This window comes from Vipera berus, assembly GCF_964194415.1.
Source record: "Vipera berus genome assembly, chromosome: Z".
Classification (NCBI taxonomy): Eukaryota; Metazoa; Chordata; class Lepidosauria; order Squamata; family Viperidae; genus Vipera; species Vipera berus.
The window spans coordinates 68,389,822-68,417,126 of NC_138205.1; the positions used below are offsets into that span (position 1 = coordinate 68,389,822).

The following is a 27,305-nucleotide window of genomic DNA, read 5'->3' on the forward strand; positions in this document are numbered from 1 at the left end:
TTCCTGAGCAGGGGGTTGAACTAGAAGACCTCCAAGGTCCCTTCCAACTCTATTATTAATATTATAAATCTACAAGAAGAATTTGTTTTCAAAGCAGCAGATTCATCAGGAAGAAATATAGACTCAGAAATATAAACTCAGAAATAACATCAAGAAGAAATTGATTTTTTCCAGCTGTAATCTGGCCAGGAAGAAATATAGATTCAGAAATTATAGAGCATACACCTTCTGGAAGCTTAACACTCTGATAATAGCATAGAATTCGCTGGGTAAATTCTTTTTTTAAGGGGTTTGATGCAGTGGGAAATGGACTTCATACATCTAATTAGAAACATGCGGAAGAGGCCTTCATCCTGCAGGGGATAGATGATGGCTAAAATGATGATGATTATGACATCTAATTGAGGAACAATTTTATCTCTTTTTTGGGGAGAAGATAGATTGGCTATGGAGACTTGACTTATATATTTAATCAGTCAACAATTGATAAGAGATGGTATAAAGAAGCAAATGTGGATATTTGATTCAGATCAATTAGGGTTAATATTTGGAATGATTGGGGACTGAAGCCATGATAAATTTTCTTCGAGTTGCTTACAGTAATAATTTAACAGAGGGTTTTGACATTTCAATTTTTGTTTTTTATTACTGTTTACAATTTCTATTATTCTAGTTCTATTACTCTTATACTTTTGCATAATATATTTATTATTATTGTGTTTACTGTTAACCATTTTGTTATTAATAAGTTTATAAATAACAGGCCAATAAGTAGATTTAGTAATTTAACAGTTTGAAATTCTTTTAGCCTCTTACACAAGGGGTAGGAAACCAACATTGCTGATTTATATTAATCAGCATTCAACTAGGGAAAATGTTAGGTATATGTGTGTTAGTTTCTTTAAGACACTTTTTTTGTTAATGTCTTTTTGTATTTTTTCTTTGTTTTTTAAAAAAAATATTTTGGTGCTTTGTATTTTAATTTTTTTAAATAAATTAAAATTTTCTGTAAAAAATAAATATATAAGCAAACTAAAACAAACAAAAAAGAACCTACAGATTCATTCTCTGAGAGGCAGAGATGGCAAGACAGAGTTGTTAAAGTTTTGGAGAGTTGGGAGTGGGATTAGGGAGAAGTACATGCGTACCTATATGTATGTCTCTTAGAGACAATACTTAATGAATTGCAGAATGTGAAATGTATTACCCTGAAATGTATTATCCAAGGCTTGAATGTTCTGTACAACTTCTCCCTGGGACCGGTCAACTAGAATATAAGGTAGCAAAATAAATATGGAAGAATTGATGCTGGGAATGGAATGCAATTTATGGGCACAGTATATGTATTACTTGTAGGACAAAGTGTACATAGAGATACGAGATAGCATACATAGTTTTTCATATCTCTAACTTTGTGTCCCTAGTTCTTCATTTAAAGCCTATTGCTATCAAAGTTTATGCAATTCTTCCGAAATGTTTTAACTCCACAATATAGCTGAAAAGACTCCCAAAATAACTTAAAACCTAAAAGATCCTTAACAAAGAAAGGGAGGGGAAAGGAGAGATAAGAACAGAGTTAGGCAGTAATTTTTGATTTGGATAAATTGTAATAATGATCATCTGGAATAGAAACAGTTGAGGAGGAGTCCCCAAAACCGGGTGCTCAAATCATTATTGGAGAGCTGTTTCTCCCTACTCTCTGTTCTACTGCTGACTGCTTCCAAAGATTAGCTCAGGGAGTGATCTGAAAAGCTCACATTTTGATAAAGCACATTCGCTTCTCTAATTTTGTCCCAAACAAAAGTTAAATTTGAAAACAGATTAGCCCACTCTCTATTATTAAAAGGGATCTGTATCTTTCAGCTTGTTCCTCTTTAATGGCTCTGGAGGATGCAAAGTGTTCTAGGCAGATGGCTCTGTAGGAGGAGAGGTGATAAAATTGTAGCATTCGTGATTTATTTGCTTTAAAAAAATGGAAACAGCCTAATGCTGGTAAAATGTAGTTTTTAAAAAAATATTTCTGCCTTTCGCTTGCTTTTTAGAAATGTAATAGAACAAAATTCTGATGCAGATAGTTCACTGCTAATTCATTCCTGAGTCATGATGAAAGAATTCAAACTTTTGCATACAGTAGGAAATAAAGAGGTATCGTACCAGTCTCCTAGGACAAGCCATACTTTTGAATATGAACATTTAAATACAACACTGTGTTAAAATATTTTTGGAGCTTTATGTGAGTTAAATGTAAATCTATTCATATTACTTTTATATTTGGATTTTTTTCCCTATCCATTGTGTCCATCCTCTCCTTGGAGAAGCTCTGATATATTACATGTTGTTACTCATTGTGCAGCTGTAGGTCTTGTGAAACAGGCAAGGACAACTGATAGTTAATTGAACTGGGAACCAATACTTTTGTAATAAAGGGCCATCACTTGTTCCACAGCAAATATAGCTTTTCTTTTTTAATCTGTTTAATTTAAACCTAATACGTGTTTTGCATTTTAAATGTATTTCAATAAATAACATGATTTAGCAAAATGCATTATTTCCCAAATCTTTAGTGTCACAAAATACAGTGGTACCTCAGTACTCATCGTTAATTGGTTCTGGGAAGCTCAATGAGTACTAAAAATGAGTGCCAAACAAATCACAACCTTTTGTGTAAGTTGGAAGGACTTCCTGTCTGTCCCTTTTCCTATGTCAGCAATCTTCCCAGCATGACCAACTTCTTGTCTGTTCCCCATGGCCATCCCTCTTTTCCTATCACAGAGTACCAAACAAACAATGAGTACTGTGACAACATTTGGCATTTGCATGCCAAAAAAACTAGACACAAATATAAGTTTTTCTCCAGCATGATAGATGGAGAATCCACAAATGGGTTAACTCTGTCTTTCTGCCCAGTTAGACTAAGTCAATCAAGCTTGTCACATCTCTCCTGGACCAGGACACCTCCCAGTCACGACTTAGTCTGTGCCCAGAATAGACGTGGCAATTTTGGCTCCCAGAATCTTGCTGAGTGTTTTGTCCCCTCCCACTGAGTAGCCTCACAGAGGCTCAAAAGTCCAGCAGAAGCCAAACATAGGCTGAACAAACGAAAGCTGGTTTTCTAACAATCAACTCTCTCCCAAGGTTTATATCAGACAGCACTTTGATAATTACCAGGCAATGTTCCAAGGTCCATGGCAGACGGCCAGCAGCTTCAAAGCCCAGATGTAAGCAGACACGTTACAAATCTCAAAATGCCAACAAATTGTCCACCATGCCTGTCCTGCGCAGCCACACCCCTTTTATACTCTGTAGGGTGTGGCCCTACGTCTCTCGGCCACACCTCTTGGGACGTTGCAACAATTGTTGCTGCTGTTGACTATTCTACGTCTCTCCCTTGCATCCAAAAGGGACTCTTCCTCAGTGCTGCCGGCCTCTGCCTGCTGCCCTGCCTCCCCCTCTGTTTGCCTGGGGTCCATAGGCACGTCAGCCACAGTCAGTTCTTGCTGACTCACCAGGGGAGTCGGCCCCTCCGGCACGCCGCTCGTGCCAGCTTCCTCCTCCTCCAACTCATCCTCCAAGTCAGTATGCCACGATAAAGCACCCTCTGGGGCCGGGGTCACAACACTGAGTCATCTCTTCTGAGTAATTGAGCAGGTCATATAGTTTTTTTCCCCTTCGTGGATTCTCCTCTTCCCTCTGCGCTGGGATCAGCGCAGTGCCTAATTCCCCTGAGATTCCTTCCCCTTCCAGCTGCAAGCTCTGACTGACCTGCAGCCTTCTGGAGGTTTCAACTGTTTCACTGTTGCAAGTCCGTGGGGAAGATTTTTCAATTAGATAGCATTCGCTGTAGTTCTTGTCAGGATCGGAGTTTGCCCTTCTCCTTCCAGCTGCAGCTCTGATTGAGCTGCAGTCTCTCAGAAGCCCCAAGCTCTGTTTTTTCATGGCATGCTAGTTGTGGCTGCCATTTTGAATTCCGGCTCACCAGCAGCTTGCCAAGGGGAGGCTCTTCTTCAGAAAGCCTCCGCTGCCTTTTTAAGTGTGCCGATAGCATCAGAGGCACGCGAAGACTCTCGGAACTGCCTGCCTTCTCTCCTGAATTAAGGGGGAAGGACAGGTTGCTTCTTTTTTCACTACCAGCAGTAGCGGCCACCATTTTGGCTGCCACGATCACATTGCTTTTACTCTGAAAAGGCTTGTGCAGCCTTCTTTGCTAGCTTCTGAGAAGTGGGGGTAGATTTCAGCCCCCCCAAAACCACAGACTTCAAAAGGGTTTACCTTGCCTTCCAGCTCAGGGAAGTTGGTCCCTGAGCCTCTGGTCAGTCGCAGGGGTCCTTTTTCAGGCTCCTCCTCCCAATCATTGCAGAGGGTTCTGAGTTCAGATCCCTTCTGACTGTAGCACAATCATTGTTTGCCTTGCCCAAAACCTTTCAAAGTGGATGGTCAAGTACAGGAGGCTTCAACTGTAGCTCTAGGCCTCAACCTAGCTGTCTTATTGTCCATTCCAACAGAAGTGTGCTGGCCATGCCATTCTTGGCCTTGCCGCCACCAACTAGGACTAGTGAGCTGGCTGTTATCACTGAGATGATCGTGCCGCCACTAGGTTATGTACGTGTGTGCTGGCATTATCACTGAGGTGATCTTGCCGCCATAGTAGACTTGGCCTGTGCTCCAAGGTGTTTTCAACTGATCTTAAGGCCATCAGGAGCGTTGCAGGTGTGCCGGTGTCCATTAAGTTGGTCCTGCTGCCACCATTGCCATAGAGTACGTGTTGCTCCCTGCAGGGTGGCACACAGCCTCAGATCACTACTCTGCTCCTCTGTTTGAGATCCCTCTTAGCCTACCACTGAGATATCTTCCATAGCGATGGCAGATAAGACTGCTCCTCCGTCTTCACACGGTGCCCCCAACACTCCTGGAAAATCAAAGCACAAGTCCTCCAAACAGGAGGTTGCTGGAAAAATCAAGGCCAAAGCCAGGGCCATTTCTGGCAAAAGGCCCTCCAAAGTGGCAGAGAAAGAGGCCAGCAGGAGGCACCAGGCCTTAGAGAGGCAGTTTGCCAAGGCCCAGAAACAGGGCACGATGGGCACTGAACAGGTCTCCTCTCCTCTGGCAGAGGAATCTGTATTTGGGCCTCAGCTTGCTTTTCCTCCATCATCTACCCAGAGGGTCTGGTCTCCGGAGGGGGATGATGACCAACCCTATCTTCCCAAGGCTGAGCAAGAGGAAAGGGTTCCCTTTAACCAGGGACCAGATGTCCGACTGACGCCTCCAGTCCCCAGAGCAACGCAGTCCAGATCCGAGGCCACCTTTACGCTCACAGCAGCTGGTCTTTGGCCCTCAAAGGTGCAGGGAGTATGGTCGCCAGAGCAGTTACAGACTTTGATCTCCCAGGCGGTCACCCAGGGATTGGCCTTACAACGTCAACAAGAGTATGCACCCGAATCGGTGGCCTCAATGACCCCGCCTTATCTCCCCCAGTTGGGAGCATCAGAATATTCTGACCCCATTTCTCCGCCCAGTCTCCTCGCAGCGGAGTATCTTTTTCTGAGGAGTACGACCCGATGAAAATGCCACTCTCGGAGGATGAGGATCTTACTCAGGACCCTCCTCCCTTTGTTGGTCTATTTAATCCAGCACTCTTTAAATCTCTGTTTCATAAGGCCAGCACTACTGCTAAGATTGGTCCTGACCAGGTTCTCCATCCTGGTCTATCTACCAGCCAAGATGCAAGGCCGGTATTTTCAGAGCATGTGGTCACTGAGTGTCACATCCCCTGTCCCCCTTTCTTCCTCAACATGGTACAGAAGCAATGGGGAACACCTGACACTTTTCCCTCTCCAGGGGGGACGGACAAGGAGCTCTTTAATGTTGACCTGGCCTTGTTGGAAGTGCTAGAGGTTCCTTCTGTGGATGAACCTCTGACTCCACTCTTCTCCTCCACGGTGTCCGGTGATATGGCTGAGACCTTGAAGGTGGAGGACAGGAAATCTGAACTTTCCTTCCACAGGACCCACCAGGCCTCAGCATGGGTGCTGAGGGCGGCCACATCCACCTCTTTCTTTGACAGAACCTCCCTTCTCTGGCTCCGCCAACTTTAGGCCAGAGTACCCCCGAAGGAAGTCCAAATGCACCAGGACTTAGCCAAGTTAGTGGCTGCTTCAGAGTACATGGTGGACGCATCTCTACATGCCACCAGATTCTCTTCTAGGGCCATAGCCTCCAATGTTACCGCTCGCAGGCTCCTGTGGTTAAATCCAAGTGGCGTTTGGCAGCTGCACCTTACCATGGTGGTCAGCTTTTTGGAGAGGCCTTGACACCTTATTTGGTGGAAAACAAGGACAAGTATAAGGTGATGTCTCATCTTAGACGGGCAGATAGACAGCCTACCCCGTACGTCTGCAGACAGTTTTTCCGGTCAGGATCAGGATTTGAGTTTGCTCAGCCCTCCCATTCCTTCCCTCCCAGGTCAGACTGTCAATTCGACTGACCGGGGACTAGAGACAGACCCAGGTCGCAATTCCAAGCAAAGCAGCCCTTTCGAGGCATGGGGGGCCATCCCTTCAGAAAGTCTTAATGACTTCAGGACAGTCTTCCCAATTGGTGGCAGACTGATGTTTGTTCAAAAATGGGAGACCACCACCACCACAGACACTTTGGACCTCAACACTAACAGGAGCAGTCTGTCCCTAGAGTTCATGTCTGTCCCCCCAGAGCGCTTCATTCTTTGTCTGCTGTCAAAAAATGTGGTCAGGAAGGCTCTCATGTCAGAGGCTATTCAGTACCTCTTAGAAATAAGGGCCATAGAACCAGTCCCGGATGGGCAGCTAGGAAGGTCGTTCTATTCCATCCTCTTCATCGTTCCGAAGACATCTGGAGGATGGAGGGCAATACTCGATCTAAAGGGACTGAACTCTCATCTCGCATACAAGAAGTTCAAGATGCAAATACTACAGTCCATCTTGGCCAGCATCAGGAAGGGAGACTTCCTGACGTCCATCAACCTCACGGAAGCATACCTTCACTTTCCCATCCTTCCGGAGGTTCCTCAGGTTTTGCTACAAGACTCACCATTACCAGTACAGAGCTTTACCGTTCAGCCTTTTGTCGACCCCAAGAGTGTTTACCAAGATCTTGGTGGCGCTGACCACGCATTTGAGGTCTGTCCCCGTACGCATCCAGTGCTATCTGGACAACATTCTCATCCAGTCCCTATCGGTCCAGGTGGCTCAATTGGACCTGGCTTTGTCTATAAAGACTCCAGGACCACGGGTTCTCAGTGAACTTTCAAAAGAGCCAGACAGTTCCCTCAACCCGCCTTCTTCATTTGGGCACGGTCATAGACACTGAACTGTGCAGGACCTATTTATCTCAGGAACGTCAGGACAGCATCAGAGCCCTGGTCCTTCAGATCCAGAGGGAGCGTGTAGTCACCCTGGCCGTTCTTTTCCAACTGTTAGGGAAGTTGGTTTCCTGCATGGGAATAGTCCCATGGGCCAGACTACATTTTTGCTCCCATTTCAGAGACTGGGCACCAGCTCCTCCAACCAAAGAGTAAGGGTTCTGTCTCAAACCCTAAACTCCCTCCAGTGGTGGACCTCACCAGCGGTAGCCAGGGGTTCTTTGTTCCAGGAGCCCATTCGGATCACCCTGACTATGGACACCAGCCTGTTTGGCTGGGGGGCACATCTAGGGTCTCAGTTGGCTCAGGGCCAGTGGTCCCAGTCTGACCTGAAGCACAACATAAATTGGTTGTAGCTCAGAGCCATACATCTGGCCGTATGCCACTTCCGCAACAGGGTGGCGAGACAACATGTCCTGGTCCCCATGGACAACGTAGCGGCAAAACCCCATGTGAACCGGCAAGGGGGTACCTGTTCCAGGTGCCTTATGACTGAGGCCCAACTGTTGGGCTCTTGGGCGGAGACCAACCTCTCATCACTTGGGGCCGAGCACATCTCGGGGGAGGCAAATCAGCAGGCGGACTTTCTCAGCAGATCGACAGTGGATCACTCCAAATGGCACCTGCATCCCAGTCTCTTTGAGGAGATATTGGAGAGGTTCGGTCGGCCGGTACTGGATCTGTTCACTTCTCTGGCAATTCCCAGCTTCTGAGGTTTTTCTCCTGGTTCCCCTCTCTGGGGGTAGAGAGGACGGATGCCCTCCACAGTCCTTGGCCTGGGGGCTTGCTGTATGCCTTTCCGCCTCTCCCTCTAATCCCGGCAGTCATCTGCAAGTTACTGCAAGAGCGGGCAGAGGTGATACTTGTTGCACCACAATGGCCAAGACAGCCATGGTTTGCTGACCTCGTGAGTCTGTCAATCTCCCCCCCATGGAGGATTCCTCCAGATCACGTTTCACTTAGCCAGGGAGCTCTGCATCATCCAGAACCCCAGTGGCTCCAGTTGACCGCCTGGCACTTGGACGGCGGCTCCTGACACATGAGTCTTATTCATCTGAGGTAATTACGATGATTCAGGCCTCCAGACGGCCTACAACAAACATTTCTCAAAGGAGCGACCAACACCAAACCTCCAGTGATTCACCGATATCCCTCTTGGGATTTGTCATGGGTCTTGCAGGCCCTTACCTCTCCTCCATTGGAACCCATCAGGACCTGTACTCTGCAGTTCTTGACAATTAAGGTGGCCTTCTTGATAGCCGTCACGTCGGCTTAGACGCATTTCTGAATTGGCAGTTTTCTCTGTCAGACAGGACTTATGCATTTTTCATGCTGACAGGGTGGTCCTTCGATTGGATCCCTCCTTTATTCCTAAGGTCAATACCTTGTTTCATAGAGCGCAGGAAGTCATTTTGCCAGATTTTTGTCCTCTTCCATCTCATGCCTTGGAACGGCAATGACACACTCTGGATGTCCGTAGGGCTTTACACCACTATATTAAGTGGACAGCGTCTTTTCACAAGTCGGAAGCCCTCTTTGTTTCCTTTCAACCCTCTACTATGGGGCGGAAGGTTTCTGCCTCCACTATAGGCAGGTGGATCAGGGCTTGTATTGCAGGGGCGTACCAGTCTCATTCCCTGTCAGTTCCCAGGCGTATCACTACTCACTCCATTCGTAGTGCTGCAACTTCTGCAGCTTGGGCGACACAGGTGTCCATTGAGGACATTTGTAAGGCAGTGACATGGTCCTCACCTTCCCCTTTCGTGAGGCATTATAAAGTGGATAGGTTTGCCTCCGCAGATGCCTCATTTGGCCGGAGAGTGCTGCAACAGGTAGTGCCACAGGGTGGGACACAGGCCCAGACTGATTCCCTCCCATAGGGACAGGGCAGCTTTCGTATGTCCCGTTCATGGATTCTCCATCTATTATGCTGGAGAAGGGGCGTTGTCTTACCTGAACGCCTTTTCTCAGCATGATGATGGAGAATCTACACCCACTCCTTAGTGCCCGTCAGGTCCTGTGTCAGGGGTATGGGAGCCAACACATCAGACTGTTTGTCATTTGCTTCACCTTCATCGTAACTGGGAGGTGTCCTGGCCCAGGAGAGGCGTGGCAAGTTTGACTGACTTAGTCTAATTGGGCAGGAAGACAGAGTTAACCCATTCGTGGATTCTCCATCATGCTGAGAAAAGGCGTTCAGGTTAGACAACACCCCTTCCCTGTGCCATCAGTCTGCTAAACACCTAATTCCCACAACATTGCTTAAAGATATTTACCCACATAATAGGGCTGTACTGGTAATCCTCAACTTACAACAGTTCATTCAGTGACCATTCAAAGTTGCAACAGCACTGAAGAAAGTGACTTATGATCATTTTTCACACTTGCAACCGTTGCAGCATCCCCGTGATCATGATCAAAATTCAGATGCTTCGCAACTGGTTCATATTATGACTGCTGCAGTGTCTTTCTTACGACCTTCTTACAGGCAAAGTCAATGGGGAAGCTAGTTTCACTTAACAACCATGATACTAACTTAACAACTGCAGTGATTCACTTAACAACCATGGAAAGAAAGGACATAAAATGGCAAAATTCACTTAATAATTGTTTCACTTAGTAACAGAAATGTTGGGCTCAATTGTGCTGATAAGTCAAGGACTACCTGTATTGCCATTATCATTCTTATCTTCTCATCTTACGTATTATCTTCTCCTAATTGATATCTTACAATTTAACATTTGTTTGTATCATGACTTATAACTGTATCTTTACAGTCATGACTTACCACTTTGTTGTTTGTGTATACACTAAGAGCTTATATAGCGCAGATATTCCTTGTGTATCCTGTCACACTTGGCCAATAAAGAATTATTCTGTTGTTCTGTTCCGTTCTGTTCCATACCATTCCATTCCACTTTTGTGTCAAAATGCATTGAGTACCAAATTCAATGGGTTTTGAAGCAGTCGAATACCAAGGTACCACTCTAGAAAACAATGATTATTATACACAAATCCATATAATTAGTAGTAGCATTTTTGGTCTATATGTTAAGCTATCTAAAGTATACCTGATTCATTTCATGGTATTGGGTCTATAAGTCCCTAATCCTCATACTTCTGAAGGACACCAATTGAGAAATGTTGATCTAGAGTCATGAATCTGTCAGTGGATTAAAATAAAGTCTTCTTTGAGTTAAGGATTCTTGATAATTGTGTGCACATACCCAAGTAATTTTCTTGGCAGTAGCACAGAAGTGAATTATCATTTACAGGATATTTTTCAAATACTTGATCTAGTTTTAGAGCCCAGGTACTCTTATTTTCTGAACAATCAAACAAGTACTGCCATCATTTGAAGCCAGTGCATTTTCCCACTTTGGATTTGGTAGGCCTAATAGACAAAACGCATCAGGGACTGAAAACAAAACAGAGAAATAGGAATTCTGTTGAGACCCCTGAATATCTGAACAGCTTGAGTTCAAGTGGTTCTCCTTTTTACAGTGCTATCAGAAGGTGATCTTCGGAGATACCTCTTTGGGAATTATCCTGTGAAATACTGCATGGTTGATCTCGTTCTTATTTAGTATCTATGAAAACTATACATTGATATGTCGCCAGCTCTACCAGTACATAATGATCCCCAGTTGCACTTCTTTCCTGAAAGTTCAAGATAGGCTGTTTCAAGAGCTTCTATTGTACATGTTTTAGTTTTTAATAATCTGATGCTGGAAAACAATCTAAAGATAAATTCAAACAAATCCGAGCTCTTCGTGATTATAGCAATAGCAATAGCAATAAGACCTATATACCGCTTCACAGTGCTTTACAGCCCTCTATAGGGGGTTTACAGAATCAGCATATTGCCCCCAACATTCTAGGTCCTCATTTTACCAATCTCAGAAGGATGGAAGGCTGAGTCAACTTTAAGCCAGTGAGAACCAAACTGGCAGTCAGCAGAATTAGCCTGCAATACTGGATTCTAATCACTGCGTCACCACGGCTTTTATAGGTGCTCAATCCTCTTCTGGATGAAACTGAACTTTCCTGTAAGAAACCTATTTTGATCTGGGAGCCCCAAAAGGGGGATTTTGATAAGTTTGGGCTAATAACCAATTGCATCCTTTTCTGAGGAAGATTGACATGCTGTGGGTGACACATTCTGGGTAACATGAAGTATGGCTTTCTACAATTGCACCCCTTGAAAATAATGTGGAATTTGCAACTGGCCCAGAATGTGGTAATCACAATGTATCAGCATTGAAACAGTGATATGGATATTTCACAAGTCTGATTCAGACTGACTATTCTCTTAGGTTTTTTAGCAAAATCCAATTCTTACAGTTTCCTACAAGAGGAGCAATAGAGAGTTATAGAGAGAAGGCAAAAAGAGGTCAAAGTAAAAAAAAACAACCTGTAAGGAATTATATTTATGTCATGTGATAGTTTAGTGACAGGCCTGGTCCTTAACATAGGTTAAACTACTGGATTTAGATGTGTACATGAATGATGCCTCCAGTGTATCAGATGTGGGATCAAAAATGTAGAGAAAACCACTAAGTATTCCATCTTTCTATATGGCAATTTCAGGCATAGCCCTCTTGTATCTTCAGCTATATCGTGTGACAAAGGAGCCCGCTCATCTACAGAGATCCCTGGATTATGTGAAGAGAATCCTACGTAATCTGAATGGAAGAAGAGTTACGTTTCTTTGTGGTGATGCTGGACCTTTGGCAGTGGGAGCAGTTGTGTATCACAAGATGAAAAATGATAGTGAATCCAAGGAATGTGTGACCAAGTGAGTGAGCTTGACTAGGACAAAAAGACTTAGGTCAACTAAATATTCCTTGGTATAAGACTGCCTTTCGGATTGTTTCGGGCAGATGATTACTGGCAAGCAGTCCCAGTAATCTCCCAGTAATCCCCCTATCAAATGATGATAGAGCACTTTGTCCTCATTGTCATTTTTTCTGTGCCAAATAATAACCTATTTTAATTTTGTGTATCTTAATTTTTTTATTCTAATTGTTTAAAATATGGAAATTAATATTCTGATCTTGAGGCTTTTGGAAAATCTTCCTGTTATTCAGCTACTTTGAAATTGACAACAGTCATATTTGAAGAGTCATAAAGACCAAGTGTTTGATATTTGCATTCTTTATGTTCTTTCTTGCTTCTACATTGGATGGTTGATTGGCTCATAGAGATTCCACCCTTCTATTGACATTTATATTTAGAATTTTAATCAGTTGCCAATTAATCCATGCCAGGTGGGAGATTAATCTCTGCCAGTACTTTTGCAAATAATATCTCTCATTTACATGGAACTTCTTCATGTCCTAATAATAAGGTTTGGGAGTTTTGTGAAACATAAAGAGTAATAAAGATAAGATTCCAAATGTGCTTCATCGGAAATAAATGAGGTTGGAATCAGTAGAGTTGTCTTCCAAAACATCTGGCTGCCAGGGGCATCTATGGGGGAGCTTCCAAAAACTACAAGCTCTGTCCACTTTTACATGTATTACACCATCTATGACATTTTATGTGGACAAATTTGTTGTAATTAGCTAGTTTTTCACCTCTGTACCCCCATCCCCCAGGAATTTTCTAACACTGCTCTAGCCGTTTCCAACTAGATATAACTCAAACACATTTGAAATGCAAGAGAATTTTCAATGGAGGCCAGCTTTTGCTTACTCTGGTAATCATGTGAAGACTTACAAGAACACATCCCATAATCACATCTGAGATTTAATGTAAATATTAGAGTTTTATTGCATACTTTTCTCAATTCTGGTTTGCACAGACTTTTGCAGCTCCAGAGAATAGTCCTTGCTTCAGAGTCTGATCTTCCAGATGAGTTGCTTTATGGAAGATCTGGTTACCTGTATGCTTTGCTTTATCTGAATACTGAAATTGGTCCTGAGACAGTGCCACAGTCAGTAATCAAAGAGGTAAGGGAAATACAATAAAATCTTAATTCTGTAGATCTCCATTCAGCTGTTTTTCTATGTAGGATTTGCTATCATTATGTGTGGGATTTCAGTTTCCAAAGAATAAACAAAAGACTTTTCCAGTTGACATTTGTATCAATTTACATCATTTGCCTAATCGCCTAATTCAATTTGAATGTTGTAGACAGTTTAATTTAAAGGATACCACTTCCCCACAAATGGTCACTTAAATCCAATATTGTATGCTTTTTCTTTCTTTCAGTGATATTCCAGAGATTTCAACTTGAATTATCTGCTTTGGAAAGGAGGATATTTCTAGATGTTCATAGTGCTTTCTTTGGTTTTCCAGTTCCTCTCTCCTTTGTGTATGTCTCATCCAGCAGTTTGATTGTGCTGAACTGTGCTGCACCACCCAAATCTTTCTTTATCTTTTCCCGAATGTTTTATTTTGAAACCACAGCTCAGAAGCAATCAGGAGGGGAGTTGCTTTTCATTTTTTTAGGTTGGCTTAAGATAACAAATCTCTCATAGCCATCCAGTTTGGACTTTTATTTTTTACTTTAAAGTATCTATTTTGCCTCTAAACCTTTGGAATTCCCAAATAGTCCAAAGCAATGCCCTCATGATATTGCTGTCCATGCCTGTGTACTCCCAAAAAAGGTAGAAGAGGGAGACAGATACAGTCCTTGGTGGTATGACTTCCCTCTTGCTCTGTTCTATTTTATAACTCACTTTATCCTCTTTCTGCCATTCGTCTTCTTTGGTACAATGGGTTCTGCTTTTTGTTGCAGTGCATTTTGGGGGTGCACAGTATTAAAGGTCATAATATGTACCAAAGGATAAAGTGGCTCATGGAAACATCCACATTGCCTTTTGAAACCTGGAAATACTCCCTATTAGTGTCAATGGTAATGATGAAGTTAATAACTTAATATCAGCTTTCAAGAGCAGGAAAGGAGAATGCTTAGTTTTCAGAAAATTAACCAAAAGGTCCCATGTATTACTGTTTTATTAGGGGACGTCTTAACCAAAGATGGATGATCCTTGTTTTCCAGCATATAGCCTTCTTGAAAACTTACAAAAACTAGTAATAACAAGATAAACCTTTCAGCGGTTTCAAAATAGCCCAGAAAGCCAGGAAATTAGTGATAGTAAAAATGCTGTCTGAATAGGTAATGTATCAGCATTCCAGCAAGCTTAGATATTTTAGTATCCCCTCTAGCTTGGTGAATAAAGTGATTTTGTGGGTGATAAAACATTACATTATATAGAAACAATGACATGATATCATAGGAAATCTCAAGTGCTGTATCCAAGGAACTTCTTAGAGAACACAAGCACTGCAAGAAAATGTTTGCACAATTTAGGGAAAATAATTAAATTAAAAGAATAGTGTACTTGTAGATTGTTCTTCTTTTTCCTCCTCTGTCTGCATTAGGTTGTGGAATCCATCATTCAATCAGGGAAAAACTTTTCCAGAGAAGAACGAAAGAATGAACGGTGCCCATTGCTGTACCAGTGGCACCGGAAACAGTATGTGGGGGCAGCCCATGGTGTGGCTGGGATTTACTATATGCTTATGCAGGTGATGTTCCATCTTACAATAGAAGAGAATATATGTAGTTCAAGGTTGAACAGTTGAGTCCTTGGTGTTTTTTGAGCTTGGTTGTTTGCTCGCAGTTCAGATGTTTCATTACCCAACTAGGTAACATCATCAGTTCTTGTGAGTGTGGGGTTTGCCCCCTGTTTATTTACAATAGTTTCCGTTCCAATGTTGGTAGGAATGTGGTTTTCTTCTTGGTTGTTCCTTGATTACCATATTGTTTTTCTGTGTGATTTTTTTTGACTGGTGTTAATCCAAACTTGGAGAACCCTCCAGACCAGACATGTCAAACACAAGATCCACGGGCCAGATCCAGCCTGCGATTGGCTGATACTTATTTATTATTTATTTTATTTATTAATGGGACTTATATCCCGCCCTATCTCCCGAAGGACTCAGGGCGGCTAACAACAATAACATATAACAGAAATTAAGATAAAATTAAAATTAAAGTCATCTGTGCAATAAACTAAAATTAAAAATTAAAAATAAATTAAAAATTGTAAACATAATTAAAATGTCTGTCAGTCCAGGTCAGCCAGGTGGAAAAGGAGTGTTTTGAGGCCGCGGCGAAAGGACTGGAGATCTTGGGTCATCCGAAGCTCGGGGGGGGGCTGATTCCATTGGACTGGCGCTCCCACAGAGAAGGCCCTTCCCCTGGGGTTCGCCAGCCGACATTGTCTATCCGACGGTACCCTGAGGAGGCCTTCTCTGTGTGAGCGTACTGGGCGATGGGAATTCGTTCCCAGTAGCAGATGGTCCTACAAGTATCCCGGCCCTAAGCCATGTAGGGCTTTAAAGGTAAGTACCAGCACCTTAAATCTCACCCGGAGGGCAACCGGTAACCAATGCAGGTCATGGAGCAGAGGTGTTATATGGGAGTATCGGGGAGCTCCCATCACTACCCGTGCAGCTGCATTCTGCACCAGCTGAAGCCTCCAGGTGGTTTTCAAGGGCAGCCCCATGTAGAGAGATATTTGCCCCCCCAGGGATGTCCCGGAGACAGTGAGGGACTGGTCCCCACTTCCCTGGCCCCACCCAGTTCGGTGGACCCCAAGGCAATAGGCAGTGCACAGGGGCTGATGGCATCCGGCAGCAGGAGCTGCATAGCCTGCTGTGAATACTGGGCCGACCCTCCAGCAGCAGTGTTGTGGTGGCACCAGCAGCATGTGGAGTCACAGCACGTGGAGTCGTGCATGTGATGCAGACTGCCAGACACACCTACTCTGTCCCATCTCTTTTTGGTTGGAAAGCAGGTCACCACAGTTCATCTCAGCCCCCTCGAGGATCTTACTCTTGGCCCATGTGTGAAACGTATTCCCCTCGTGCACCTCGGTACCTGCCGCAGCTGCCAGCCGCTCATGCAGGTAAATTAGGCCATCGCCCAGAGCTGCAGGCCGCCCAGCATGAAGGCCCAGCAGAGATGGGGAGGCACGCAATCCTAGTTGGGACTGGGGGGGGCATGGCACCAATGGAGATCCGGCTTTCCCTGCTCGGGGTAGCCTTTTGCTTGCTGGGTGTGGGCGGGCTCTACCACCTCTACTCGAGCTTGCTAGCCAGCCGTTTCACTTCCTTTGTGGTGGGTGGGCCAGGCGTGCTAGGCGGCAGTAGCAGCCTAATGGCCCTGCACAAGCTGCTGGTGGCCCAATGCAGGCCAAGGTGCATCGGGTGTGCAAGGGGAACAGGCTCCACGCGCAGGCCAAGGCCAAGATCTGCACGTCCAGTGGTCTGCATCACATGCCGCCCCCCCTACTCTGCCTGCTGCTGGAGGGCTGGCCCAATATTTGCAGTGGGCTGCAGAGCCCCAGAATGCACAGGTCAAGGGGCTGGCTGGCTGTGGCTGCTGACAGACACCATCGGCCCCCACACATAGAGGCCAGCCGCCCCTGTCTTGCCTTGCCTTGCCTTGTCCCGCAGCCCTGCCTTGCCTTGCCTCACCCCACAGGTCAAGCCTCCTCCAACCCTGCCCGGCCCCCACAGGCATCCCCTCCACGAGCAACATCAAGGTGGCCACAGCCACCCCAGCCATGCCCACCCAGTGTGCTGTGACCACCACAGCCATGCCCGCCCAGTGGGCCACAGCCCCCCTGAGTACACCACAATGCTGATGCAGTCTTCAGTGAAATTGAGTTTGATGCCCCTGTTCCAGACCATCTTAAGTATACCAAAAGTCCTAGTAGCTGAAGAAAAAAAACAGGAATTATCTATAACAGAATAAGGAGTATTGTTGTTGTTGTTAGTTGCGAAGTCGTGTCCGACCCATCGCGACCCTATGGACAATGTTCCTCCAGGCCTTCCTGTCCTCTACCATCTTTTGGAGTCCATCTAAACTCACGCCTACTGCTTCAATGACTCCATCCAGCCACCTCATTCTCTGTCGTCCCCTTCTTCTATTGCCCTCAATCTTTCCCAGCATTAGGCTCTTCTCCAGTGAGTCCTTCCTTCTCATTAGGTGGCCAAAGTATTTGAGTTTTAGCTTCAGGATCTGGCCTTCTAAAGAGCAGTCAGGGTTGATCTCCTCTAGGACTGACCGGTTTGATCGCCTTGCAGTCCAAGGAACTCGCAGGAGTCTTCTCCAGCACCATAGTTCAAAGGCTTCAATTCTTTGGCGCTCAGCCTTTCTTATGGTCCAACTTTCACTGCCATACATTGCAACTGGAAAGACCATAGCCTTGACTATACGCACTTTTGTTGACAGGGTGATGTCTCTGCTTTTTAGTGTGCTGTCTAGATTTGCCATGGCTTTCCTCCCGAGGAGCAAGCGTCTTTTAATTTCTTGACTACAGTCCCCATCTGCAGTGATCTTGGAGCCCAGGAAAATAAAATCTGTCACTACCTCCATTTCTTCCCCATCTATTTGCCAGGAATTGAGAGGGCCAGATGCCATGATCTTGGTTTTCTTAATGTTTAGTTTCAACCCAAGTTTTGCACTCTCCTTCTTCACCCGCAACAAGAGGCTCTTTAGTTCTTCTTCACTTTCTGCCATTAGAGTGGTATCATCTGCATATCTTAGGTTGTTGATGTTTCTTCCAGCAATCTTAATTCCAACTTTTGATTCATCTAGCCCTGCCTTTCTCATGATGTGCTCTGCATATAAGTTAAATAGGCAAGGCGACAGTATACAGCCTTGCCGGACTCCTTTCCCAATTTTGAACCAATCAGTGGTTCCTTGTCCAGTTCTCACTGTTGCTTCTTGGCCCGCATATAGATTTCTCAAGAGACAAATAAGATGGTCTGGTATGCCCATCTCTTTAAGGACTTGCCAGAGTTTGTTATGATCCACACAATCAAAGGCTTTAGCATAGTCAATGAAGCAGAAGTAGATGTTTTTCTGGAACTCTCTAGCTTTCTCCATGATCCAGCGTATGTTAGCAATTTGATCTCTAGTTCCTCTGCCTCTTCGAAATCCTGCCTGTACTTCTGGTAGTTCTCGATCCACATACTGCTGGAGTCTAGCTTGTAGAATTTTAAGCATAACTTTACTAGCATGAGAAATGAGTGCAATGGTGCGATAGTTTGAACATTCTTTGGCACTGCCTTTCTTTGGAATTGGAATGTAAACTGATCTTTTCCAATCCTGTGGCCACTGTTGAGTTTTCCAAATTTGCTGGCAAATTGAGTGTAGCACTTTTACTGCATCATCTTTTAAGATTTTGAATAGCTCAGCTGGAATACTGTCACCTCCACTAGCTTTGTTGTTGCTCAGCTTTTCTAAGGCCCACTTCACTTCACATTCTAGGATGTCTGGCTCGAGGTCAGTGACCACCTCATTGTGATTATCAGGGACGTTAAGCTCATTCTTGTATAGTTCTTCTGTGTAATTTTGCCACCTCTTCTTAATCTCTTCGGCCTCTGTTAGGTCCCTGCCATTTTGGTCCTTTATCATGCCCATTTTTGCATGAAACGTTCCTTTCATCTCTCCAATTTTCTTGAAAAGATCTCTGGTCCTCCCTATTCTATTGTTTTCTTCTATTTCTTTGCATTGTTCATTTAAGAAGGCATTCTTATCTCTTCTAGCTATTCTTTGGAATTCTGCATTTAATTGGGCATATCTTTCTTTTTCTCCCTTGCCTTTCGCTTCCCTCCTTTCCTCAGCTATTTGCAAAGCTTCCTCAGACAGCCATTTTGCTTTCTTGCATTTCTTTTTCTTTGGGATGGTTTTGGTTGCTACCTGTTGTACAATGTTGCGAACCTCTGTCCATAGTTCTTCAGGCACTCTGTCTATCAGATCTAATTCCTTAAATCTATTTGTCACCTCTACTGTATATTGAACAGGGATATGATTTAATTCATACCTGACTGGCCTAGCGCTTTTCCCTACTTTCTTTAATTTAAGCCTAAACTTTGCAACAAGAAGCTCATGGTCTGAGCCACAGTCAGCTCCTGGTCTTGTTTTTACTGACTGTATAGAGCTTCTCCATCTTTGGCTGCAGAGCATATAGTCAATCTGATTTCTGTGTTGACCGTCTGGTGATGTCCATGTGTAAAGCCGTCTCTTGGGTTGTTGGAAAAGAGTGTTTGCTATGACCATCGTATTCTCTTGACAAAATTCTATCAGCCTGTGCCCTGCTTCATTTTGTACTCCAAGGCCAAACTTGCCTGTTATTCCAGTTATCTTTTGGCTTCCTACTTTAGCATTCCAATCCCCCATGATGATAAGGACATCATTTCTGGGTGTTAGTTCTATAAGGTGCTGTAGGGCTTCATAGAACCGGTCAATTTCATCCTCTTCAGCACCGGTGGTTGGGGCATAGACTTGGACTACTGTGATATTGAATGGTTTGCCTTGGATTCGAACTGAGATCATTCTGTCATTTTGAGGATTGTATCCCAGTATTGCTTTTCCTATTTTTTTATTGACTATGAAGGCTACTCCATTTCTTTTGAGGGATTCTTGCCCGCAGTAGTATACCTGATGGTCATCTGAATTAAATTCACCCATTCCTGTCCATTTTAGTTCGCTGATACCTAAGATGTCAATGTTTAGTCTTGTCATCTCTTGTTTGACCACGTCCAGCTTTCCTTGATTCATGGATCTTACATTCCAGGTTCCTATGGAGAAAAAATCTTTACAGCGTCGGACTTTCCTTTCACCACCAGACATATCCACAGCTGAGCGTCCTTTCGGCTTTGGCCCAGTCGCTTCATTCTTTCTGGCGCTACTAGTACTAGCCCTCTGCTCTTCCCCAGTAGCATATTGGACGCCTTCCGACCTGAGGGGCTCATCTTCCAGCGTCATATCGTTTTGCCTTTTGGTACTGTCCATAGGGTTTTCATGGCAAAGATACTGGAGTGGGTTGCCATTTCATTCTCCAGTGGATCACGTTTTGTCAGAACTCTCTGCTATGACCTTTCTGTCTTGGGTGGCCCTGCACGGCATAGCTCATAGCTTCATTGAATTACGCAAGCCCCTTCGCCACGACAAGGCAGTAATCCATGAAGGGGATAAGGAGTATAAGAACCACTATTTAGGGCAGCCAAGAAGAAGATTGCCCCTGCCATTCTGTTACAGCAGGGAAGAACGTTAGCATATTTGGGGTGCTTTCGCTTTGCTGTAACGCTTGGAAATTAGGGACGGAGCTTGTCTTCGGAGATGAAGCAGACTCCCAAACAGTTCCAGCCTTATTCCAAGGCCATCATGCCCTGAGAGTGATCTGTTATCTGCCTAGCACCTCAGCATCTCAAAACATCTTCATGGCATCATATTGGCTGCCTGTGGATTGGTTGAGGGCTGAGGCTTGGGGAAAATGAAAGAAGAGCTTTGTGCTTTGCGCAGGGTCTTCAGATTCCACCTGACTCTCCTGCAACCACTTCTCCATAACAGTTATTTTGATTCAATCAAGTGGATTCAATAGTCTTACTTTCCTGAGGGACCAGCTTTTGGGGGGGGGCTTACACAGAACTAACACCAAACTAACCATTAACAATACCATAATCACAGAATTACCAACACTGGCAGGATAAGCTACTGCAGGCTCAAATGCCACACTCACTAGCACAAATGACACTGCATAGTTGAGTGAAACATCTCAAGCAAACAACCTCAGGACCAAGGATTTCATGATGTTTCATGTATTTGTTTTTTGGTCATTAATTTCCTAATGGTCACTTTTGGTCAGCAGCTGTCTACTTTTCAGACTATGCTCCACTTTGAAATATTGCTCTATTGAGAGAGCACAGAGCTTGATTTTACTGGAAAACCATTGTTTGGGAAGGGAAGCTATTTTACTAGTGACTGGCAGTTTCTCAGCATTGTGGAAAAGGCCACTTACCCCTGTTCAGAACCATTCTGAATAGTGAGCAAGATGACCATTAGTCAGTTTTGGAGGACAGCTCATGCCTAAGTTCTAGGATAAACATTGCCTCTCCAGTACTCTGATCCTGCACTCAAGCCACTTTTGCTGTTTGTATTGGTCTGTTTCTTATTGATGGTCAAGAGCTTAAAATGGATTTAAAGCAATACAAAGAGAAGCCCTGGCTGAAATGAAATATTTGCCATCACTTGTCTGCCCAGAGCAAAGTCATTCTTGAACTGCTGCTTTTGCAGCCTGCCATTGGCCAGTTATTGATATAAGCGGGGCTGTTAAGAAAAAGGAGAAGGCATCTACATTGGCTCCAGACAGTGGAGTGGAAATGTTCAACTAAGGATTAACACATTGTGGTTGGACCCCAAATATACTGTGCACACATTATGAGATAGAAGAGCTTAAGGTATTATAGAAAGACGAAGAGATGACTTAGTCCTATCAGTAGTAGCATATATGAGATGCAAACCCAGGATTGTGGTTTGTTGCTTCCAAATGGATCAAATGTCAGTGACTAATTGGTATAGCCTACATTGTTACTGACTTGCAATCCTGTTTCATTTGTGTGTCACAACATCAAGAGCCTGAGTTTTAGCTTCAGGATGGATCATTTTATCCATTTAACGAATAAATGAAGAAGCTGCTTGCTCCTTTACTCTTCAAATTCCCTAAGAGGGCTTTTCAACCTTTTCACAGACTGTACCACCTTTAGGACATGGCAATATTCAAATACTACCAGTGGCTTAGCAAGGTGTCAAAAACATAATGACCAAAAAAAGGGGAAATAGTGATAAAGTACACCCACTTACCACACTTTTAATGGGAAACTTGTGTCTGCTTCTCTGCCATTAATCTTTGCACTTCTGGCTGGAGAGTGCTTACTGACAGAATTAAGTCAGTTGAAGACAATTCCTTTCCTTAGTTTTTATACATGTTGATGAACAAAATGCCTTCTTGCACATGTATGTGGAATCAAATGGCAATAAGGCTGCGATAGCCTTTCCCCCAACTTCCAGGTACAGTTTTGCAACTTGGCTCCAGAACTCAGTCAGTGTTTTTTCATTCAAAAGTTCTTTCAAATTGTGGCTTGATGTCAATTCCAGATGTGCTTCTTGCTCTGGAGAGGAAAGGTCAGAGTTCACAACATTGTCCATAATGAAGGGTGATGTAATCCAGCAAATTCTAGTATCACATCCTCTTGACACAAATGGAAAATACAACGCAAACTCTGTGCAGTTTTTCCAAATGACTTTTGATGGTAGTTTCAATGTCTTCAGTGTCAACAATATAATTTAGTTCAATAAAGTCTGACACATTGGGAAATGATGCAGTATTTCCTTTTTTTATTTGTTCTATCTACAGGGAGATTTTTTTGTGGAAAGCACAAACTTTGTCTTTCATAACAAACATGTTATGACCATGGCCCTGCGGCGACCAGGTTAATCAATAGTTCAATAACAGAAAAGTCTTTAGTATAAATCTCAAGTTAACAACATCAGATATTTCCTCTCTTTTTCCCTTAATATCTACTATCTCATATTAGGCTAATACAGTTATTATTTTTATCAACTAAATAAAAACATCTTTCATGAGCTGTACGCCATAATCATCACCATTATGACAAATCACGGCTTGAACTATCTTGCTTTGCATGTAATGAGTCTATCTCATATATTAGTTTCCCCTTTTAAGTTGCATTACTGAAATAAATGAACTTTTGCATGATATTCTAATTTTTCGAGTTTCACCTGTAGCTCTGAAAGTCAGTAAAAGTTTACATTCACAGTTCAAACAGGCCAGATATGCCGCCCAGAAGTTCCTTCTTTGCAGCTGAGTTTTTCACAGGTGGTAACTGTCAAGGTCAAGAAAAAAAATTTCTGGAGTTTGGGCTTCAAGCCAAGTCTTTTTTAGGCAATAACAAATTGTAATGCCATACTTTGCCACAAAATGTCAATGACGCCGTTTAAAGCTTTTTAAGGCCAAAGTTTTTATGATAGTTTTTCAAGTCATTTCTTTTTTTAGATAAAAACAAACATCTCCAGTAAGAATGGGAACACTTTTAGTTCCCAAGTTTCAAAAGCATATACATCCAATTAGATTAAAATTGTTCTTATAGTTGCTCTGTTTCCCCTGGGTAGTTAATTGCCGCTTTTCTTAGAAGGTGGGGTAGAAATTCCCTTCCCTCTCTCCTCACAGGGGGAAAAATACTTTGGGCAGCTTTTACAGGAAAAAATACTTAAAGTCTTAGGATCAGATCTCACCCAGTTTCATCCATGTTGCTTTAAAGGTGCTTGGTGGTGATTTTGACTTTGGCTGTCAGCAGTTTAGTAGTGAGCCATATTGCTATGGCTGGTCTTTCCCCTGCTGGTTTGGAGGGCTTCCCTGGATCAAACAGAAGGACTGCCACCCTCCTGCGATCAAGCGTGGGTCCCCTTCTTGCTCGTTGCCCCTACAGGGCAACTTTTGACCCTTTCCATGGTCCCCAGCAGGACAAATTTAGATGCGAAAGGTGGAGCTCATCTTCCAGCATCTGTGGCGCGGTGATGGCAAACTGAAAGTCCATTTAGCTTTTTAAATATGTCAGCCAAATAGGCAAGGCAGGATACTCAGAAGACATTTTCAAACTTTTCTGCTAGGGGTGATGAAACATTTGTCAGGAACAGGTCCATTTCATCTCGTAGCTCAAATAATCTCAATAATGTTTCACCTCTTGACAACCAACATACTTCTGTATGAAAGAGAAGAGTGCTATGCTCAGAATCCAAATACTTGCATAATTACCAGAATAAACGTCCATTCAATGGCTGGCTTTTGATGAAATTTATTATTTTTGCAGTATCCTCCAAACTCTTGTGTAACACTGGGCTCATCCATTTAGAAGCAAGTGCATGTCTATTCAAGATGCAATGATTTGAAACAATGGAACTCTTTCTTGCCTCAGCTTGTGCTGTTGCCCCCGAAGCTCTTCCTGTAATAGCTACTGCACCATCAGAACAAATTCCTACACACCGAATCCATAATATTCCATATTCACTGAAAAAATTGTCTATTATTGTGAATATTTCTTCCCCAGTCATTCTGCCAGGTAGTGGGCGGCAAAATAATACGTGTTCCAGTACATCGTCTGAATCAGGAACACGCACAAAGACAATTAATTGCACTTCACCAGTGATGTCAGTACTTTCATCCAATTGCAATGCAAATTTTTCTGCTGCTGTGATCTTTTCCACCACTTGTTGAATAACATCTGTGGCCATATCTTGTATTTGTCTTTGGATAGTGTTATCAGAATATGGAATATTATGAATAGCATCAGCCATTTTTCCATCAAAGAGAATTGAAGCATTTGTAACGGCAAAGGGATCATGACTTCTTCAATGATTGTCTGACGCTTATTTCATTTAGCTGCTATCAAGGACAATTCATAAGATGCTTCCAGACATTTTTTCGAGATGGTTGTGGACTTCATGGAAGCAGCATGGCTTTTATAAATTGATCTCTCTTCTTCACAAAAAATGCTACTGACTTTTCAGTGTGCACTTTGTAAAATGTCTCTGGAGCAAAGAAGGATTCATGGAATGCTTGGATAATACTTCATTGCAGATAACACAAATGGGAAGCTGCTGATCGTTCTCTTCCAGGAAATGAAATGCAAACTTCAAATAATCTTCACTGTATTTTTGATTTGGTGCCAGCTTTAATTTCTTCGGTGATGGTTCCTTTGCTGAATCACTTTCTTTTGCATTGATGAACGTATGATGAATTTCTCCATATTTATTAATATGCACCACTACCTTGATGGTCAGGTGGCTGGTTGGCTGTTCTTCCTCTCTCTTTCTCTCACCCTATGAAAACAGGCTGCTCGCCCTTCCTACGAAAAAACACCACTGTGTTGTCCTCTGAATCAAAACAGTAGATAGGAAAATGAATTAAAGGTTGCTTCAGAGCAGCTCCCATCATATCTCACCTTGGCTCTCGCTGCCTGAGAACAGATGCTCCACATTTGAGAAGCTTTTCAGATAGATCTGTACCTGGTCACTCATTCTGAAATTGCTGCACTTTGGGTTTTGACAGTACAGATATCCTCAATTACCATCCACATTTGGAACTGGTTACTTGGTCATTAAGTAAGGCAGTAGCTAAGACATGCCACTGCTGTGCTTTTGAACTCTGTTCAGCTTTACAGACCTGCAAAGATTCTAAATGCAAGGATAGGTTGCCCAGTTATTTTTCCATCAGTTGTTAATTCTGAACAGTTGTTAAATGAGACAGTCACTAAATGATAACTACTTTTATCAGTAATTTATACTTAATCCCTTTTCTAGTAATGATTACCTTATCACAGAAATATTCATATGTCTAATAATTTAGCTGTTGTGCAACCAACTTCCACATGCAAGGTGTTCAGTGAGCTGCCTACCAGTCAGAGCTCATTTTTCAGTTAAAGCACTGCTGTTCCAGACCTTTTACTGATGTGGCTGCCTAGCTACATAGGAGCATCTGCTCCCACCCACAAAACTGCACTGAAGAATTGTACGTATTTTATTCAAGTTGAGAGCACCTTTCTAAGTATTTTTCAGAAAGCAATGGATATCCTTCTTCAAAACCACCTGATTTACATAGAGATCATAGGGGTTCCATACCCCTCCCCTCCCTGCTTTTGTCAGAGAAAAGAAGCTGAGAAGATCAACTCTCACAGACAGGCCAGCTGCAACCCTCTCCACCTGCTCACTAAACAGGCCGCTCGCTGACTCACCCTTTGCCCGAAAACACACCGCTTGCTAAACACACTGCTTGCTTGCCCTTCCCCGGAAACACGCCACTCGCTCACCCTCCCTCTGAAAATAGGCCGCTCACTCTGTCTCCTCACTGCTTTGGTAAGAAAAGTCTCTTCTCGCTCTGTCCTTTTTCTACTTCTCTCTGCCCTCCTTTTCTCTTCTGGAAGCTCCAGTTACCATGTCGCCACGTACACCGATTCTGGGGCTTCTGCCAAGGTCAGCAGCTCCATATGATCTCCCAGTCTGTGCGATGCTGCTTTAGTTGTCTCCCTCCCCTGCTACACTTGGCTAGCGGTCGCGTCCCAACAGCCAGGTGCTAAAGTACCACTGCTGGTACGTGTACCACCAATTGAAAAGCCCCCCCTAAGTGATGTGAATGTTCATGCACATCTTCATTTTGTATTGTGACTTGAATCCAGATTTCAAGGATTTATAGAGCTATTTCATAGCAAATAGATATTAAGTTCCACGTGAAATTTGTGCATACTAGCTTTGCAATCCTAGTTTAATGTGCAAGCGAAAAGCATTTGTCACCCAAGTATTTTACAATTACAAGATATGGAAACACTAAGTATGTGGGAAAGCTAACATCCCTCTTGGTATACATGAACAAGTTATTATTCTACTTGTCGCAGAAGGCTAAGTGAATCATATTATTGTTAAAATTTATTGTCCAGATCTTCAGCATGGACACGAGGTTCATCATAATGTATGACCAAAACTTTCCATTTTTATGACAATGTATTCTTTATTGTGTGAGAAAAAAAATAAAATCTTGTTTACTTTTGCAGCCAGCAGCTAATGTTGACCAGGAGATATTGATGGAACTTTTGAAACCAAGCATTGATTATGTGCGGCATAAAAAATTCCGATCTGGGAATTATCCCTCATCCTTAAGCAATGAAACTGACAGGCTGGTGCATTGGTGTCATGGGGCACCTGGAGTCATCCATATGCTCATGCAAGCCTATAAGGTGCATCCTTGTTTGATCCCCACAATGATAGTAGAAAAATATATGCTTTGAAATGAAAAGTGATTTTCAGACTTTTAATACCAACCTACGTATATAGCATGTATTATCCATTCCTCCAACACTTTGCAGTGTTGCTCTCTAAAATGTAATACAGTTTTTATTCTTCTGTGGGTTAATCGTGTTAATCAGCTAGTTCTCTAAAATAAGTCTTGTTGTAAACCAACAAAAATTGAGTTAAGTTGCAATGCTTGCCCTCCCATTGTTGAGACAAATGATGTTTTAAAAGAGGTTTTACCCC

The 27,305-nt window shown here is 43.3% G+C and overlaps 1 protein-coding gene across 3 annotated transcripts in view; it reads left to right on the forward strand.

Annotated features, from left to right (window-relative positions):
* LANCL2 (LanC like glutathione S-transferase 2) overlaps nucleotides 1–27,305 on the forward strand; it is a 45,592-nt gene that overhangs the window by 8,189 nt on the left and 10,098 nt on the right. For 2 of the 3 annotated variants that reach the window (XR_014028374.1, XM_081342925.1), the window contains exons 3-6: nucleotides 11,984–12,191; nucleotides 13,200–13,347; nucleotides 14,786–14,932; nucleotides 26,825–27,007. Coding sequence is in view for 2 of the 3 variants with exons in the window: in XM_081342925.1 (XP_081199051.1) it covers nucleotides 11,984–12,191; nucleotides 13,200–13,347; nucleotides 14,786–14,932; nucleotides 26,825–27,007 (686 nt within the window). In the remaining variant the exon portion in view is untranslated. The remainder of the gene's footprint in view (nucleotides 1–11,983; nucleotides 12,192–13,199; nucleotides 13,348–14,785; nucleotides 14,933–26,824; nucleotides 27,008–27,305) is intronic. The other variant, XM_081342926.1, reaches the window with a different exon arrangement.